The following is an 18,106-nucleotide window of genomic DNA, read 5'->3' on the forward strand; positions in this document are numbered from 1 at the left end:
TCTTTCATTAAAATACTCAGTTCAATACATCGCATAAAGAAAACGAGACACAAGGATCTCAAAATACATCACGCTCGAGCTCGAGCGATAAAGGATTTCATCTCGCCTACCAACCATTTACAATGATTAACAAAAAGTTTTATCTCTTCCGGCGGGCTATAAAAATGAATGCTCGCTTCGGCGTCCAACACCATCTTGGGGATGTCTTCAATTGCTTCGTTTGCCAAGGCCGCCAATTGGGAGAAACTTTCCTTCCAATGTCTCACAACCACTTCTTGCTCGGCGATGTGATCCTCCATTCGCTTTACCAAAGCCTGATGCCTTTCTTCGAACTCCGTCGACCTCCATCTTTCCTCTTGCTCCTCAATGTACTCCTCCATTTGTTTTATCATGGTTCGATGCTCTTCTTCTGCTTCTGCTAGCTTCCAACGCTCCTGGCTCATATCTGACTCAAAAGACACGGCCATTTCTTTCATCTCGTGCCCCGCTTTTTCTACCTGAACCTGCGCTTCTCTCAGTCTTTTCAGGGCCTCTCGCTTATCTCTTTTGGCTTCTTCGTAGAGGTGCTTCCACTGTTTTCCCTCTTCTAACGCCGCATTCTTCTCCTTCACTCTCATGGCGAGCTCCTTGCTTGCAGCTGCAAGATCTTGTTTCAGTCGGAATGTATAATCTCTTTCGGCTTTCTGACTTCTGACAATTTCTTCATAGGCCTGTGCTTTTTCTTCTTTATCATTCCTCATATCAACGAAATCGTTGCGCGCAGCTTGTAATTCCTTTCTCAACCTAGCATTCTTCTCCCTCAGTTTTTCCATCTCTATTTTCAACCCCTTCACCTCTTCGCTCTCTAGGTCTTGGGAGGACCCTTCATCAACTGGCTGATCGCTGATTGGCTTGAAAGGCAGTTTGACTTCCTTTACCCTTTCCAGGATCCAGGTATGATAACTAACTTTGTCGTCCACCACTCCCAACCTTAAATCCTTTTCAGCTCGCATAACGTTTTCCCAAGCACTTCTAACTTTCCTCAACGTTTCGGTGAGGTGCCCATCCTCATAATAGACGAACAATGTCGTAAGGTAGTCCGGTGAAGGTGCCCCTTTCATGGGATTTCCGAATTGCCTTTGAACCAAGACAGGGTTATAATTGATGCAATATCGGGTACCTATGAGGGGTACATTGGGAAAGTTGCCACAATGATGGATGGAGGGCTTAATCCCAAGCCAAGGAAGACGCCATTTTACTTTTCCACCATTCAAGCCAGCAAAGAATTGGGCCCACTCGTTTCCTCCTTTGTCCTTGGGCCTTTGGTGTGAAGGATCTCCCGATAAACACCTGACACTAACCGCCCCCTTACATACGCGCGCATTCATCCACTCATACAGTGCCGGCAAACAACAAAGAATTTTCTTCCCCTTTCTTTCATGGCAAAAACTCAAGGTCCCATAAACATCTGCGAGGACTGCTGTCACAGGGTTTTCTGATCTCGTCTTTCTTGCCACGAAGACATCTATCGCGGCATAATCCACAAAGTCCTCTACTTTGGGAAACAACATGACGCCATACACGGTAAGGGCTAACACGTCCATAAAAGTCTCCCACTCTTCCCCATCAGCTAGATGGTGCAAGTACTGTTCCAAATATCCTTGCGTCAGTCCGCGCACTTGATTCCTAGTTACCAACCTGTCTTCAAGTTCCTCGGGATGTACCTTCATTATGGCGGCGATGGTAGGGATGGAGGCGTGATGCTCCAAGTGTTGATACGGAGTGGTACCCTCTAGCGGCAATCCCAGGATGTGCTCAAACTCCTCTATAGTTGGCGCCAGCTGAAAATCTTGAAAGGTGAAGCATCTTAGCGGAGAGTCGTAATACTGTGCCAGGGCTGTGATAGCAGGCAACTGTACCTCTACCTCCATTAAATCCAACAGATTCCCATACTTCTTCTTGAAGTTTTCTCTCTTTATGGTCTTTAACCTTTTGCCTAAGTCTATCAACCCTGTCAAGTTCCCACTATGAGTCCTCAGGCGAGATTTTTTTCTTAACATGGCAGAGTCGGTCTGTTGTGTAGCACCAGATCTTGCATCAACTTCCATCTTGTACGAGATCAAGCGAATGCCTGTGATTTCCCCCTAAAACCAGCATGTTACCAAATGACGAATGAACATGATGCATGAAAATATAGTGAAGTAAAACAACATGGTTAACAAAAATGTATGCATGGTATGAGAATGCAAAGTCATTATTTTCAAAAAAAACAAACAGAGTGAGGGTTACAGGAATGCACATTTCTCCCTTTGTGCCCTAATAAAGGTTCAGCGCTTCAGATTGAAAGTCAAGTACATGCAACCTCACAAGGATGGCTCTCTGAACCTAAAGGTCGATGGTCGCTAGAGCTATGGCCCTTTTCATTGCTTCTCCACAACAGTCAGAGTAATCAACTAGATGTGGAGACACAAATGAAGAGAACAGACTCTAGCTTGAGTTCTCACGATAGCCAGACAGGAAGTACATCCCAGAATGACACCGCTACACAACTCCTCTAATTCTAAGTTACGCTCAGACCCGGGTATAGGGCCCCACTCATGATATGCACAAAGTGTGTGTGTGAAGGGAGAATGCAATGCATACCCAAACCCTCACCTGCAAAACAACCAGAAAAATTCCCAGGCAGATATAAACATATTGTCTACCCTAGGGTTCAATATTCCACCGTTATTGCAGTTATTCCAAACATCAAGCATAGATAGAGAAAAGGGAACGAAAAACACAAAGCAAAACCACACCAAATTCGCGCATCTAATTAAATGGCTCGACTCTCTAAAAGTCCCCAGTGGAGTCGCCATCTGTCGCAACCGGAATCGCGACGGGACGACGATCCAAAAAGAAACGGGTTTCGAAAAGAGATTTGGAGTCGCCACCATAGTTTTTTATGGAAAACTACGGAAAAACCATAAAATGATAAGACATGGTCTACAAGAACCAGATTCTAGGTTCGGGAGTCGGTTACGTGTAGGGAAGGTATTAACACCCTACAACGCCTGCCTTAAGGCAGTACCTTTAACTAAATGCACGAATATGATGTGGTTTTCAAAATGTTTAAATATCCCCTAAAATAAAATTATAAATAAACAAAATATATTTTTTAGTTTTTGGGCCCGACAAGGATTGACCTTGCTCCTACGTATTCTCATTCAGAATGAGAAATCAGGGTTACGTAGTTCTTTTGAAACTGCCTGAAAATTAGTTTGGAAATTGTTTGGAAATTTGATTGAAGATGATTTTGGATACATTTGGATTTTTGGGGAAGTGAACCTGACAAGGGCAAGCCTTGCTCCTACGTATCTCCACTCTTGATGGAGAATCAAGGATCACGTAGTTATGGCAAGGCGATATTGTTTGTTGTTTGAAATTGTTGATGTTTTTTAGTTTTTTTGAAAATTTCATATTTTTGATATTTTTATAAAATAACGGAAAAGGTATTTAGCACAAGGACGATGCGCGCGATCACACGTGTGCTCAACCTTTAAAATATTTTTGTAATTTTATTTAAGAAAGAAGAAAAGGTTTTAGCACAAGGACGACGCGAGCGGTCACACGTGTGCTTAAACCTTTAAACGTATTTTTTGTAATTTTATAAGAAAGAAGAAAAGGTTTTAGCACAAGGACGACGCGAGCGGTCACACGTGTGCTTAACCTTTAAAACGTATTTTTTTGTAATTTTATAAGAAAGAAGAAAAGGTTTTAGCACAAGGACGACGCGAGCGGTCACACGTGTGCTTAACCTTTAAAACGTATTTTTTTTGTAATTTTATAAGAAAGAAGAAAAGGTTTTAGCACAAGGACGACGCGAGCGGTCACACGTGTGCTTAACCTTTAAAACGTATTTTTTTGTAGTTTTATAAGGAAGAAGAAAAGGTTTTCAGCACAAGGACGACGCGAGCGGTCACACGTGTGCTTAACCTTTAGAACGTATTTTTTTGTAATTTTTATAAGGAAGAAGAAAAGGTTTTTAGCACAAGGACGATGCGTACGATCACACATGTGCCTAAACCTTTAAAATATTTTATTATTATTTTTTAGAAAAGAAGAAGAAAAGGTTTTAGCACAAGGACGATGCGCACGATCACACATGTGCCTAAACCTTTAAAATATTTTTTTTGTAAATTTTGTATATATATAAATATTTTTATTTTCTATGTATTATTAAATATGTATTTTAAAATAAATAGATGTTTAGAATAAAATAAAATAAAAAAACAATAAAAATAATAACAACAATAACAATAATAAAAAAAACAAATAGAATAAGAAAAAGAAGGAAACAAAATAAAATAAATAAAGAAAAGCAAATAAATAAATAAGTAATGAAAATAAAACAAATAATAGGGGTGCCTAAATAAGAAACTGGGGTGTCTAAACTATTTTCCTCTTTTTTTTTTATAGATTGGGCCTAAACCCAAACTGAAAGGGGTGTGGAAGTGATAACGGAGGTGCCCAAACTAATTTTATTTTTAACAGCGAACTGGGCCTAAGCCCAGACGGACAGGGGGCGTGAAAAGGAAAACAGGGGGAACAGAAACAACTTTGTTTGGTTTCGTTTTGGGTATGGCCCAGCACTGGCCCAGGGAGGTGTGGGGGGTGCACGGGTGCGATGTAGGGATTACGCGAAGAAGAAAGGACCTTTATTTTTATTTTTGTTTGTTTTTTTTTTAGAGAGTGTTGGTTTCCGAAAAACAGGCCTAAGGCCTTTCCTTTCAATCAGCAAGGGTTTCTTCCATTCTTCTAAACACTCCATTCTTCTCTGAGACCCAGGATCTTCTTCTCTCTGAACAAGGGAACCCGGAAGCGCCCACCTCCGCCGTTGCTTCTTCAAGTCCCAACGAAAGACGCCCTCTACTGATCTCGGCATCAACCGCGACCTCAGGCGCCACCAGGAGGACTGCCGCCGCGGCACCACTGCCTTCCCTCTCTTCCTGCTTCGAAAATGGTAACCCTCCTCACCTCCACCAGGACTGGCCGCCGCCAGTGCGCCGATGGCCGCCGCATATCCTTTCGGTTGTCGCGCCAAGCTTCTCCTCTCCTTCTCTTCTACCACGGACGCCGCCACCAAAGAGGCAGAAAGTGCCGCCACCGAGGCCGCCACGGGCCGTTCTGTCAGATCTCCTCTTCTGCCATAACCGCCGCGCCCAGTTGCCCTCGCCGGAGCTCCTTCCCTCACCGGCGCCACCACTTTCCTTCTTTCATTCTCTCTGAAATTTACTGATTAGTTTGGATGTTTTGTCTTCTAAGATTAAGAACGATGGATGTCTGTTTTGTCTGAAACAGTGGTGGCCTCTTTTCTTTTTTGGAATTAGTCTGATGAATGTTGTAACCTAGAAATCTTGAGGGAGTGGACTAATTAGATAGGTGTATTACAGGCTGGTGATAACATAGTTTTTGGTGCTTGGTGATGGAGTCAATGAACTCAAGGATGTTGAACTAGCGATGCAGCTGAAATATTAATCTGTCACCCTTGTTTGAATGTGTTGGATATAACAGAGGCAAACTTTGAGCGTATTGGCATGGGATCTGTGATTTTTATTCTCTTTGATACAGGTGAAGGATGATGGAAGGTAGTTGCGGCCGACACTATAACTCGGGTTGAGGGAGATCTTGTTAGATAGAAAAGTTATTTCTGCCTTCTGTTTTGCTTTATGAAAATGCATTTGCTAATCCAGTTTACTCTTTACTTGCACGTTTTCTGGGTAACAAAGGGGTATGGAGTGTTGATGTTAGGAAAGTGTATGCCTATCTTCTCTTGTTAGTTAAATAGACGAAATTTGCAGGCGCTGAAACTGCATTTTGGGTGCAGTTTTGATTAACAGAGGAAAGCAAGCAAATGCAACCATATACATTGGTGGAACATCAATCATTCATCTCTCAGCATGCATAAGGAAAGCATATCTACGAGGAGCATGACCAAAAAGCTTGGGAATACGAAGACTTACCTTCGCGGCTTCAAGACTCTTCCGTCCGGTTTTAGTCCCCTGGCTCTCTTAGACCGAATCTTCTTTGGATTACCAAAATGTTCTTACACGCCCAGAAACGTTAGGTTGAATGTGCACTACGGTTCCGGATGGCAGCCAAGGTGAAGGTGCAGGCAAAATGATTCTCTCCCTCCCTTTTTAATGACTGTGATGAAACGATTTTCAAAAGCCAACCCAAACTTCTGTCTCCTCTGCTTCCTGGGAGCTCTGGCCTATCCTCCGGGATCTTCCTTTTGTTTTTTTCTTTTTCTTCATGTCTTCACTGTATTAGTTGCAGAAGCTCGTTCGAAAAATCTTCCCCTTTGATGTATGCTTGTAGTCTTACGTAACAAATTTCAGTAAAAGGAAGCAAGACTTTTTCACGCTGTCACTGAATGTGCTCATTTTAAGCATAACTGTGTGTCGCAGGATGGTAAGCATTGCCTGACGCTTTGCGTTGTAGGAGGGGCAGCTTCATTGACCCTAGGATTTTTTATTTTTTATTTCTATTTTTTAAATTAATTTTTTTTTTTTTTTTTTTTTTTTTTTAAAAAAAGACTAAATAAAATATAGTAAAATAAACTAATATAGAAATAATGTAAGAAGAAACAAAATAGTAATAATACATATTATAACGAAAATAGAATTAAAATAATAATAAATAAAGTAAAATAAAATAGAATAATAATGGAAGAAAAGAAAAAATATAAAGTAATATAATATAATAAAGTAAACTTAAAAAATAAAAAAAAAATAATAAAATAAATAAATAACCAAATAAGATAAAAATAAAGAATGAAAGAAAAACAATACAAGAAAAATTACATAGAATGGGACAACGTAAGAAGCGACCTATTATTTAGTCAATCCGGACGAAATTAGGTGTTGACACTAACTGAAAGATAAAAGATAAAGATAAAAGATATAATATTTCTAACACTCCCCCTCAAGCTAGAGCATACAAATTGTATGAACCAAGCTTGAAATAATTGAACTTGATTTTGAACTAGATGATTTGTCTTCAAGAGTGTGAGGCAAGCAGAGATGGGTTATCACATCTCAATGAACAAACAGCAGTGGAGAAGGAGGCAATAAACACTTCAACTTCAAAAGTGGATGAAGGAGAGCAGCGGAGAAGAAGGCAATAAACACTTCAACTTCAGAAGTGGATGAAGAAGAGCAGCGGAGAAGGAGGCAATAAACGCAGCAGATCTGTGCGGCAGATACAATAAGAAAGGAAGAACAAGGCAAGAACAACAATATAGAGGCGAAACCCTCTACTACAGAGGTGAAACCCTCTACTACAGAGGCGAAACCCTCTACTACAGAGGGGAAACCCTCTACTACAGAGGCGAAACCCTCTACTACAGAGGCGAAACCCTCTACTACAGAGGCGAAACCCTCTACTACAGAGGCGAAACCCTCTACTACAGAGGCGAAACCCTCTACTACAGAGGCGAAACCCTCTACTACAGAGGCGAAACCCTCTACTACAGAGGCGAAATCCTCTACTACAGAGGCGAAACCCTCAAACCCTCTACTATAGAGAGGAAGCACAAAAAAACGCAAAAAGAAGAAGGAGGTCCGAAGATGCGGAAGCATTGGTGAGAAGGCGTATGGTCGGTGGCAGCAGAGAGCGGCAATCGATTGAGCGACGACTGGTTTAGAGGAGGCATTGGTTCCCAGGAGACTTGTCTCTTTGATTCTGGGTGCTGAGATTTAAGAAGAAGAGAAAATGAATCTTATGAAATTTTTAGGGGCTGCCGGCGGCCATGACGGCCGACCGCCGGCAGACAGCAAAGACCACCGGAAGAGATCAAAAAACCTGCTCTGATACCATGTTAAATATAGTGAAAATTATATATGGGATTAATCTCCCTTGTGTTAAACACACATAGGGTTATCTATTTATAATAGATGAAATATGGACTAAGCCCAAAATACAAATAAGAAATAATAACAAACTAACTGAAAGATAAAAGATATAATATTTCTAACAGATTTCAATACTCGGATCTTGAGGTCCAATATATCATACTGATCACATTTAAACAAAGAAATATAATTTTTTAAAACTCATAGTCATGCACTCAAGATAGGTGACTAATGTATTACACAATTCAAAAACCATTATCAACTTCAATAATAAAAAGTATAAGAAATTAACTAAAATTTTTATCATAACATACTCTAACTAACTGTCATTCTTCTACACCTATAAATTATTTTAATTTTTTTAGTTCTTGAAATAATTGTTTTTTATTCTCTTGTTATTTGAAAAAAAATCATTAAAAATGACATTGCAAACCTAATGCCATGTATTAGCACTATATTTATCTTTAGTCGTGTTGAGAAGTATTAGACAAAACTGAAAAATATCCATCTTATAGAAAAAATATCAAGAAAGATAAAAAAAAGTACTAGTTGTTAAATAATAAGAAGAAGAAAAAATATAGATAAAAATATTAAATTAACCATTATTCACTACATCATAAAAGTATCACCAAGACTTTGAAATTTAAACCAAGCAGAATCCTAAAATCGAGAACCAAAATCGTTTACATGCAAAAGTTAACAGACAGATAACACATGGTGTTATAAATGAAATTTGCAATTTATAACAACGTTTGTCTAACATTATTTAAAATAAAAAATGAAAATCCCACTATGAGAAATTGTCCAAAACCTGTCAAAAGATGGAAGAAAAATGAGTTTTGAAATTACATCATGAGTTTTATAATTAATGTAATCTGCGCAACAACATGGAAGGACAATTTCTCCAGGTGAGGGTGGCAGTGTGATGACATTTATTTAGTTTGTGTTTATCTTTTTTCTTGATGAGAGAAACGATGATTTCTATGTTGGTGAAGCTGAAAAAGTTGCAAGTGGAAAACAGAAGGAAGAAGAATAAAGGCAGAAGTATGAAAATGGTATTATTAATTAATGCATGCAGTTGGAGGTCCTCTAGGGTTTAAGTTATACATGCAAACCGTTGGAAAGTTAGAGACATGACAGTCAATAAATTATGCATAATGATAAAAAGCTGAAACCAGTGATCGTACATGCATGCCATTATGTGAGTACTCTGAATCAGATCTCTATAACATGTGAATACTGAATGTGCAGAATGCAGCTTGCAATGCAAAACCCAAAACCCATAGACAGATAAGACTCTTCAGAACCCTAGATTGACCATTGGTTGCAGACCCTCTCCTCCTATCTTTTATTTCTGCTTTAGATTAGGGATGAGGGCTCGGTAAAACTCACATCGAGGTATCTGAAAAAGCAATCTGATTAAGTCCATGAATAATATTAAATAAATCAAATCATTTAAATAGTAAATTATACTTTTGTGATATTTGATTCAATTCAAAGATGAACTTTTAATAGTTATAAGTTTTATATATGTTTTAAAATTTTATTTTTGGTAGAATGTTTTTATTAAAATATATAACATTATAATTTATTATAAAATTAATTAGTGGTTTTTCTCATTAAAAATTTGATATATTTATTTTATTTATTCAAAATTAAAATAGAAAATTAAAAAAAATTATATGGATTCACCGGTCAAAAATTCATCGAACTAATCCTCTAACAAGTAGTATTTGATTAATTTAATAAGTTAAATGAATGAATAGAAATATTAAAATATTAAATTCAAATTATACAAAATAAAATATATTAGATCTAAATTTTATGAATTGATATCTATGTCTAATTTATAAAAAGAAATAGAAAGTAAAAGACTTAATAAGTAAAAATAAAAAATTAAATACATTTTTTTGTCTTGTATATTACATATTTGAATTCAGATTTTAATTTGAAACATAATCTGATATATAAAAGAAATTAATGTTATTAAATTAAAATAATTATATTATTTTCTAAAATTTAAAAATCAAAATATTTTAGATTAAAACAGTTATATTCATTTTTTTTTAAATTTAAAAATTAAAATATATCAAGTTTAGAACAATTTGGTACAAATACGTTTATCCTTATAAGTAAAAATAAATATTACTTTTCAAAAACACTCTATCAATCCTGCATATTCCACCAACATTATGTTACTTAGATTTTCACTAGACTGCCCAATTGTAATAATGAACAGTTTTGTTCACAATGTTATGTCCCCAACTTAATTGCAAATGGAGAAGTAAGAAATAAATTATTATTAATTTCATAGATATTGCAGTGATGCAAGAACATAACATCACATTCAAGTTACATTTTCTAAAATAATAATTGTTTGTAACCTTATAGGTTTGACAGAAATGACTTTTTTTTCTCTTCAAAATTTTATATTATCCTCCCTATTTAATATAGAAATTATAAGTTGACTCACTTATAGCTTAAAGTCTTGTAGAATCATCTACTTATGATTTTATTCATCTTTTCCGAATTATTTTTAAAAAAAATCAATACTTTTAACGTTTAATTATTTATCTAATTTCAGAAAATGCTTTAAGAGTATATCCAGTCAAAAGCTTTAAGAAAATATCAATAACTTTATTATTTTAAAATGAATTTGTGTAGAAAATCCTTTGTAATGCTAAAAAATTCTGTCAAGAATATTATATTAACATAATAATAACGACTGAACTTTTAATAAAATAATAATTTGTGGGAAAAAACACAATGATGGTATGTGAATAGCTAACATGTGAGTGTTGAGGTTCGAAAATCGAGGGTTGGCAAAGAACGTGTTAGTGTCCTGTAGACGAAGAACCTGCAGGTGTTGAAAGTTGGAGTGTGGAATAAAGCAAGAATGCAAGCTATTTGTAGGGTTATATTAACATTGTTTCATTCCCATTTTATGCAAGTGTAGTATGGTAGAAGTTGTTAGAATGACAAAATTCACTGTTTAATTTTATCATTATTTCAATTATTTTTATTAACTCTTTCAAAATTTAAAAATTCATTATTAATTAATTAATTTTTAATGATTTTATAATCAGTAATTAAATTACCTATTTTACTTAAAATTATTTTAGAAATTGATAATAGTAGTAATAATAAATTTATCGTGTTATAAACAATTTTTATGTATCTATTTTGATAATGTATCAACTATTAGTTTAATTTTACTTTACGAAAAATTAAACTAATAATTTATCAAGATAATATAATTTAACAAAATGTTTAATTAAATGTATTTTATAAATAATTAAGAGACAATATAACATGTTTTTAAAAGTTAATTGAATTTCACTATAATAAACTTTCCTATATTTTATTTTTCTATAAAATATTTACAACAAAAATAAAATATTAAATTTGTAAATACTATATGTCAATTTATCAACTTCAATAATATAAAGCATATTAACTAAAAGTTTTATCATAATATACTTTAATTCACTATCATTTTTACACCTATAAATTATTTTAATTTTTTATTTCTTGAAATTGAAACATAGAAAAATTATAGAAAGAGGATGGAATTTGAATAGAGTCTTAAACTTTTCACAAATCAATGTTTAGTTCTCTTTAAAGGGTTAGACAATCTGTAATAGATGTTAAACATTTGAGTTTCTAAAACAACGTTTAAAGGAAAACTTTTGAAAAACACAAACACCTAAAGAACACTTTGTTTTTATACCGATTCACTCTAAACTAAATTACGTCTAGTTCTCCTATAAATTTCTTGAAGGAGTTTCACTAATCACAAATAATTACAAATTTATCTACTCCTAATTTATAACTAACCCACTGGTTAGACGAGTATAATCACTCATAGATCACTAGTTTATCTAACTAGACAATCTACTCCACTAGGTTAAACTTTACAAGTGTATTACTTCACTTCGAAAAACAAACACAAAGTGTTTTGAAATATTACAAGAATAGAATGAATAACTCTCTTTGAGAGGATTTGAAGTAGTGTGAATGTATTGCAATAATATTTTCTTCATTTTCTTCTCTTCATATAGTCCTCTTTATATAGACATCTTCGAAAAATATGCTTTTGACTTTCTTCTAGAGGTGTAGCCTTTAAGGTAGATTAAGAAATTACGTTACGTCTTGGCAAATCAACTATGTTATGTCTATAGAAAGAGCATGCAAAAAGCATCTATGAAACATTCCTTGAATATCTTCCTATCTCTTAACGTTGTTCCGATTTCAAGCAGACTTTTTGATAAAGGTGGATATTTGCACAGACTAAGAGAGCACAACACAACTAACAAAGAAGTACTAGAAAGTACATGCTTTAAAGCTTTAGAGGATCTTAAGTGGTTAGGGATGATTCAAGTGCTATCATTTAGCATTGTTTGAATAACATGATGTTGTTTTAGAAAAACAGGTTTTGGCGTTTAACATTGTTCTAAACATGCATTAGATGTTGTTTATTTTATACACTTTATTGTAATACCTTATAATGTTCACTTGCTTTTGTTCTTTGCTTGTCCCAATCACTATTTGCTTTCGTTTTATGACATTGCTGGTTGCCATTGGTGGTTGAAGTTCCCACAATGGTGGGTGGGTCAAGTTGTCGTGGTTAAAGCTCTCGTTTGTGGTAGGTGAAGTTCTCGTTGTGGTTGCTCCTCCAATGCGTCACTAGTGTGGTGGGTTTGTAAGCTGAAATGCATGGTGTTCGTTTGACTGTTGTTGTCGTGGTGTGGTTTGGTAATTCTCTAGTGTGTTTTATGTGTTTGGGCATTGTCGCGTGATGTGCTGGATGTTGTTCCTGTTTTATATTGGGCACCATCGTTGTCATGTGTTGGTGCTGTGGTGTATAGACTTAAAGCATTTTTCTTATGGCTTAATCCTAGGATTTCATACCTCATAGCTAGGATTGACTTTTGTTGTCGTGTTCTCTGCAACAATGAATTGGTTTGGACATTCTATTGTCCCTAGTATATAACCATAATGTTTACATCCTCTAATCACTAGTAAGACTAGAGATTTTCATAGTGGATAATTGTCTTTGTCCAACTTGACAGAGATTGTAGAAGGTATGTTATTTTTCTGATAGGAAGCGGATGACATGATGGTTATGGTTATGGATCAAGAGTTGTTTACTTGATAGCTCTGATACCAAGATAGAAAATGGTGTTTAATGTAATGATTTGCATTGATCATGTATTGTTTAAATACAAGTAGTAATATACAATCAAGATCCTATAGTTATAATAATATAGACACATACTTTCCTAAATAGGATGCTGATGAACAATTACAGTAATTACTCTAAAATTACACGATAAAAGAAAATTAATATTGTGAATCGCCAAAATCAAGAGCCATAAATGATAGGATATTTAATAGAATATTTGATTCTGTCTAACTCGTTATAAGAAAACTCAAGTACATACTAATATATATTGTTATTTGAGCTCCTAACAAAGAATCAATTGATATGTGCAATTATAAGTTTGTAATTTAATGATACACAATGCATATTACACTTTGCTATAATCAATTTACAATATTATCACATATTAATATCATATTATAGATATTTAAAAAATATGTATACACAAGTGTGACATAACCTATGTTTAAAGGAGTAATAATAGTGATAATAACATTGATAATAATAATAATTATTATTAAAATTTATTTTATACTAATTTTAATTATAAAAGTAAAATTGTAATCTAGAAATTTTATCTATTAAACATTTATTTTATCTACCACTCAACCTTTCCACTTTCAACTCTACATCCCTTGTAGCACACGCCACCATAATCCTTTATGTATCACCTGAAATTCATCCATTGACTCTCTTTCTCATATATATTTTAACCAAAAGGTAAAAATCTTATCAGCTAGAGCATTAAAAGTTGTGATCCGCACTTCCAAAGCCCTCTTTATCTTCATCGTTCTGTTTCTCCTGAGCTTTCCCCCTCTTTTACAATGTTTGCATGAACAGATTACACTGTTCATGTGAATTTGCAAGCGATGAAATGCAAGAGTTCTCGTGTTCGCTTGAGATGAAAAGCAAGGATGAACGACCACAGATTTGCGGGATGGATGGATTTTCGGTCACCTACGATGGGGAAGAGATTAGCAGGGATTTGCAGTAAAAAGTCATGTGTGACCTCAATGTTTTATTAAACTCCATCTTTGTATATCACTTTAGTATATATAATCGATTCCCTTGGACATGCTTCTACAGAGAACCAATTCCAAGAGTTGATAATAAAAAGTTTGAAGAACAGTTGTATGCTCAGGCTTTTACTACTGTAGATTGACGAGAGTGCAGTTTGGCTTCGCGTGGTTACAGAAAGATTCCTTACCTGAGCTGACCATGCTTCATAGAGGCATTCCACAGGAAAGATTCCTGCACACAGTGAGAATGCAGTATGGTATTGAAAGCGCTTTTGACCACGAGAAGGAGTTAATATCTAATTGGTATTGGGTAGGTTCTTGTATTTATTCAGGGATCATAAAGACTTAATATATTGATGCCCTCAGGTGTGCGAAGCGAGTGTTGAAAGTTGTGTGCGAAGGGAGTGTTGAAAGGTGTTGGGTCTTTTGCTCAGACGACGAAGAGAAACCCGTGAGGTTAGTAAGATAGTGTTTTGTTTGTCCAATTTTATTATTGTTTTTGATTTGTAGAGTTGTAGATGGGGATGAAGAAGGAGCTTCTGCAGGTTCATGGCATGAAGAAGAAAAGGGTTGAAGATGAATGCGTGGGTTTGAGAGTGAAAGAAGACGATGAACAGTGCTTGGAATGAAGTATGAGGGTGGCGTATTCGGTTCCAAGAGAGTGGTATTCGGTTCCACTCCTGCGAAGTAATTTCAAAAGCTCTGTATTCGGTTCGCTCACTAGGGTATCCGTTTCCTGGCTGGGAAAAATTGACGAAGCATATGTATTTGGTTACGTTGGAGTGGTATTCGATTCCGAAACCAAACTTCGAACAGTTGGTGGAAGTCTTCGGCCAGCGAAACTTTGACGCCACCGACGTTGACGCCCTCTCCTGAGTGCACACATACGGTAGGGGTAACTACTCCTCTGTGCTGAACAGAACCATTCGCGACAGGTGCTTCGTAGCCAATAAGAAGGTTTTGGTGGAGGCTGTGGCGGAGGAAGTGGTGGAGCTGGCGGAGCCCATCTGAGAGAACTTCTTCTTGTCATGTTTTGAGTTGTCCATGGTTACGTTGGATTGTATAATAAAATGTTTGATGAAGGTGGAGGATGCAGCTTCATCCCATGCGTGTATATGCAGTCGACGAAGGTCGAGAACGAGACGAAGCAACATAATGCAGAGAGGAGTGAAACATCTTCAGTGCATGCAAAGGAGTTGATGGAGGTGGGTGAAAGATAAGCACCTCTAACAGTTTGTTTGTGATGCACACTACAAGAAAAATCACAGTTACATACGGTCAAAATCCGTATATAACCTCCAAAATCCGTATATAAAATGATATTACATACGGATTATATACGGACAAAAATCCGTATATAAAAGAAGCGTAGGTAAGGTATATATGGATATATCCGTATATAATTTACATACGGAAAAATCCGTATATAATTTACATACGAAAAAATCCGTATATAATTTACATACGGAAAATCCGTATATAAAATCCGTATATAATTATATACAGAAAATCCGTATATAAAATCCGTATATAATTATATACGAAAAATCCGTATATAAAATCCGTATATAATTATATACGGAAAAATCCGTATATAATTTATGATTTTATAAAAAAAAAATAGGTGATTCTGCATCTGCATTTAATAGTTATGAGTTTCAATAGCTGATAAAAGTCAACATAACTAACAAATTGCCAAAAATCATCTAATATAGATAAACATTTATAACTATTTAATAAAAGATATAATTCACTGAAAACTTTCAACATTTATCAAAAATAAAACATAAGTTTCGAGCTAAATGGTTTCTATATCCAAGAAAAGACAATGCAAAAGTAAAAAAGTTGTACAAGAAAATATATAAGGATCCTATACTTGAATGAATAAATAAAAAATCTGTCCAAAATGGTAAAATATCAAAGTCTAAAGGCAGAGAAGGATGTTTACAACAACTACAATATCTTCTCTAGATAGAAAAAGATGTCGCCTTGCGCTATTCTTTTCCAAACATGATGTCTAGTCCATTGCTCAATTTCGCATAATGTGAAATGTTATAGGGTAAAAAGCTATCACCGTGTCAATAGTTGTCAAAGCAAACTGCTCCAATACCATCACTTTGCCCCGACCTACAATAATAAGGAAAAAAAGAAATACAATTAATACTTTTAAAAAATTAATTAAAAGATTCTACACTTAACTCATTAAATTAATAGAAATTTATTGTCACTTTTTGCGAGGAAGACTTTTTTCTTATTTTCTTTTCTTAAGAGTTTTTATCTAAAATACTATGAAAAAGAAGTCAACTAATTAATAACAATTGAATCCAAATTTGCAACAAGATTATACTAAAATCACAAGGTATGGTGCATAATATTAGTTCAAACCTCTTGGTACATTCACACGTTCATACATCCAAATATAATTAATTTTGCAGCAATCCAGTTAATACTTTTAATATAATATACTAATAATCCCAAAGGAAAAAGTTTATTACAAACCATCTAATATATATATATATATATATATATATATATATATATATATATATATATATTATAATATTTTACACCCAAAATTTGAAATGAAAACTTATCTTAGCTTGCTATATAATATATAACGTAATAAATGTAATATATATAACAATATATCAATCAAGACTAACATCCCATACAATAAATATATATGCCCTGCATCCACACTATACAAATATATATTAAACAAAATTTTAACCAACTAATACAATAAAATATTTATGTAGCATTTGAATCAACACTCCCAGCCTTCATTCTCGTCTCTTCACATCGAAATAAAAACAATGAAGTGTAGTATAAGATTTGATAATACAAAATACAGAGTAGGAATATTAGTTTCAGTATAACTCATTATGCAGTAACATCAGTACTCATAAACTATAAATGAGGACAAAAAATTGAAAAAAAAAGAAATTCCAATGATTTTCTCAAATTAGCAACAAAAGTTTCTTGAAGTACAACAAAAAGGAGCAAAACAAGAGACAATAACTAACCAGGAAATATCATTGCAATAGGCCATGATCGAAGCAGATTCAGTAACAAGTCTATATCAGAGTCTGCAAATTTACTAGAATGATAATGTGAAGTATCTTTCAGAATTTTAACAATGGCACCCAGTATGGAAACATGGAGCTCAGTCAAAGACAAGTTCTGCTTTTCCTGCATGAGATTCAAAAAATATAACCAATTTACACAGCACACTTTATTTTTGAATTCATGTATGCTCCGTAAAAGTTGAAGCCCACTTGCTAAAATGTGCAGCTTTATTGTTATTAATTCTTATACATAGTTCATATGCAGAGTTTCTCATAGGTAGTTGGAAATCATGTGTAAGTCCGTATTAAAGGACATCATAAACTTCAGATTTCAAGTCTTTAATCAAAAGGCAGTTTAAGTTATCATCACCAACAAGCACATTGGAGTTCGAAATGATCATGGGTAAAGCAGACATGGAAGATTAAAACATTCCCCAATCCTGAACATGGCAACTTTGAAGTTCCTTTGGCCAAAAGTATATGATTTTAACTGTATCTATAACAAATTAATAACCAAAGAAAAATAAAACATCTACCATATCTACCTGGTCAGATTGTAATGCATTATTGAACTCAATAATCTTTTTAAGAATCCCATCAAACTGAGCAGCATCAAAAACAAGCATCCCTTTCTGACAACAGAATTTAATAACAGGGTATGAGCTAAAAAATTACATAATAAGTCAAAGAGGGAAAAAGTACAAAGTTCCTCACAGAAATTGTGTTAAAAGAACTATTACACTACTTTAAGTACCATCCACTTCCAAATGGAATCAAATTACTCGTCCATTGAGCAACATTCTATAAAGATGATATGCTGGCCTAATAATTAAACCACTCATAAAAGAGGATGGTATATTCACATCAGACAAAGGGACAAATATTTTGAAAAGATTGACACATTCTCTTCTTCATAAATATGTCTCTACTATCTTAAGTACTGTGACTCCAGACTTCAGAGCATAAGCGAAAATCAAATGC

The 18,106-nt window shown here is 34.8% G+C and overlaps 1 protein-coding gene across 1 annotated transcript; it reads right to left on the bottom strand.

Annotated features, from left to right (window-relative positions):
• Window positions 1-15,848: 15,848 nt before the first annotated feature.
• Window positions 15,849-17,858, bottom strand: LOC148205834 (uncharacterized). The gene is made up of 3 exons (XM_088112568.1): window positions 17,671-17,858; window positions 17,084-17,249; window positions 15,849-16,184 (listed from the first exon to the last, which is right to left on the bottom strand). The coding sequence occupies exons 1-3, from the start codon at window positions 17,749-17,751 to the stop codon at window positions 16,087-16,089; spliced, it is 345 nt and encodes a 114-aa protein (XP_087968694.1). The 5' UTR covers window positions 17,752-17,858; the 3' UTR covers window positions 15,849-16,086.
• Between the last annotated feature and the right edge of the window lie 248 nt (window positions 17,859-18,106).

This window comes from Vigna umbellata, chromosome 1 (assembly GCF_029865625.1).
Source record: "Vigna umbellata cultivar VRB3 chromosome 1, Vumbellata_1.0, whole genome shotgun sequence".
Lineage (NCBI taxonomy): Eukaryota > Viridiplantae > Streptophyta > Magnoliopsida > Fabales > Fabaceae > Vigna > Vigna umbellata.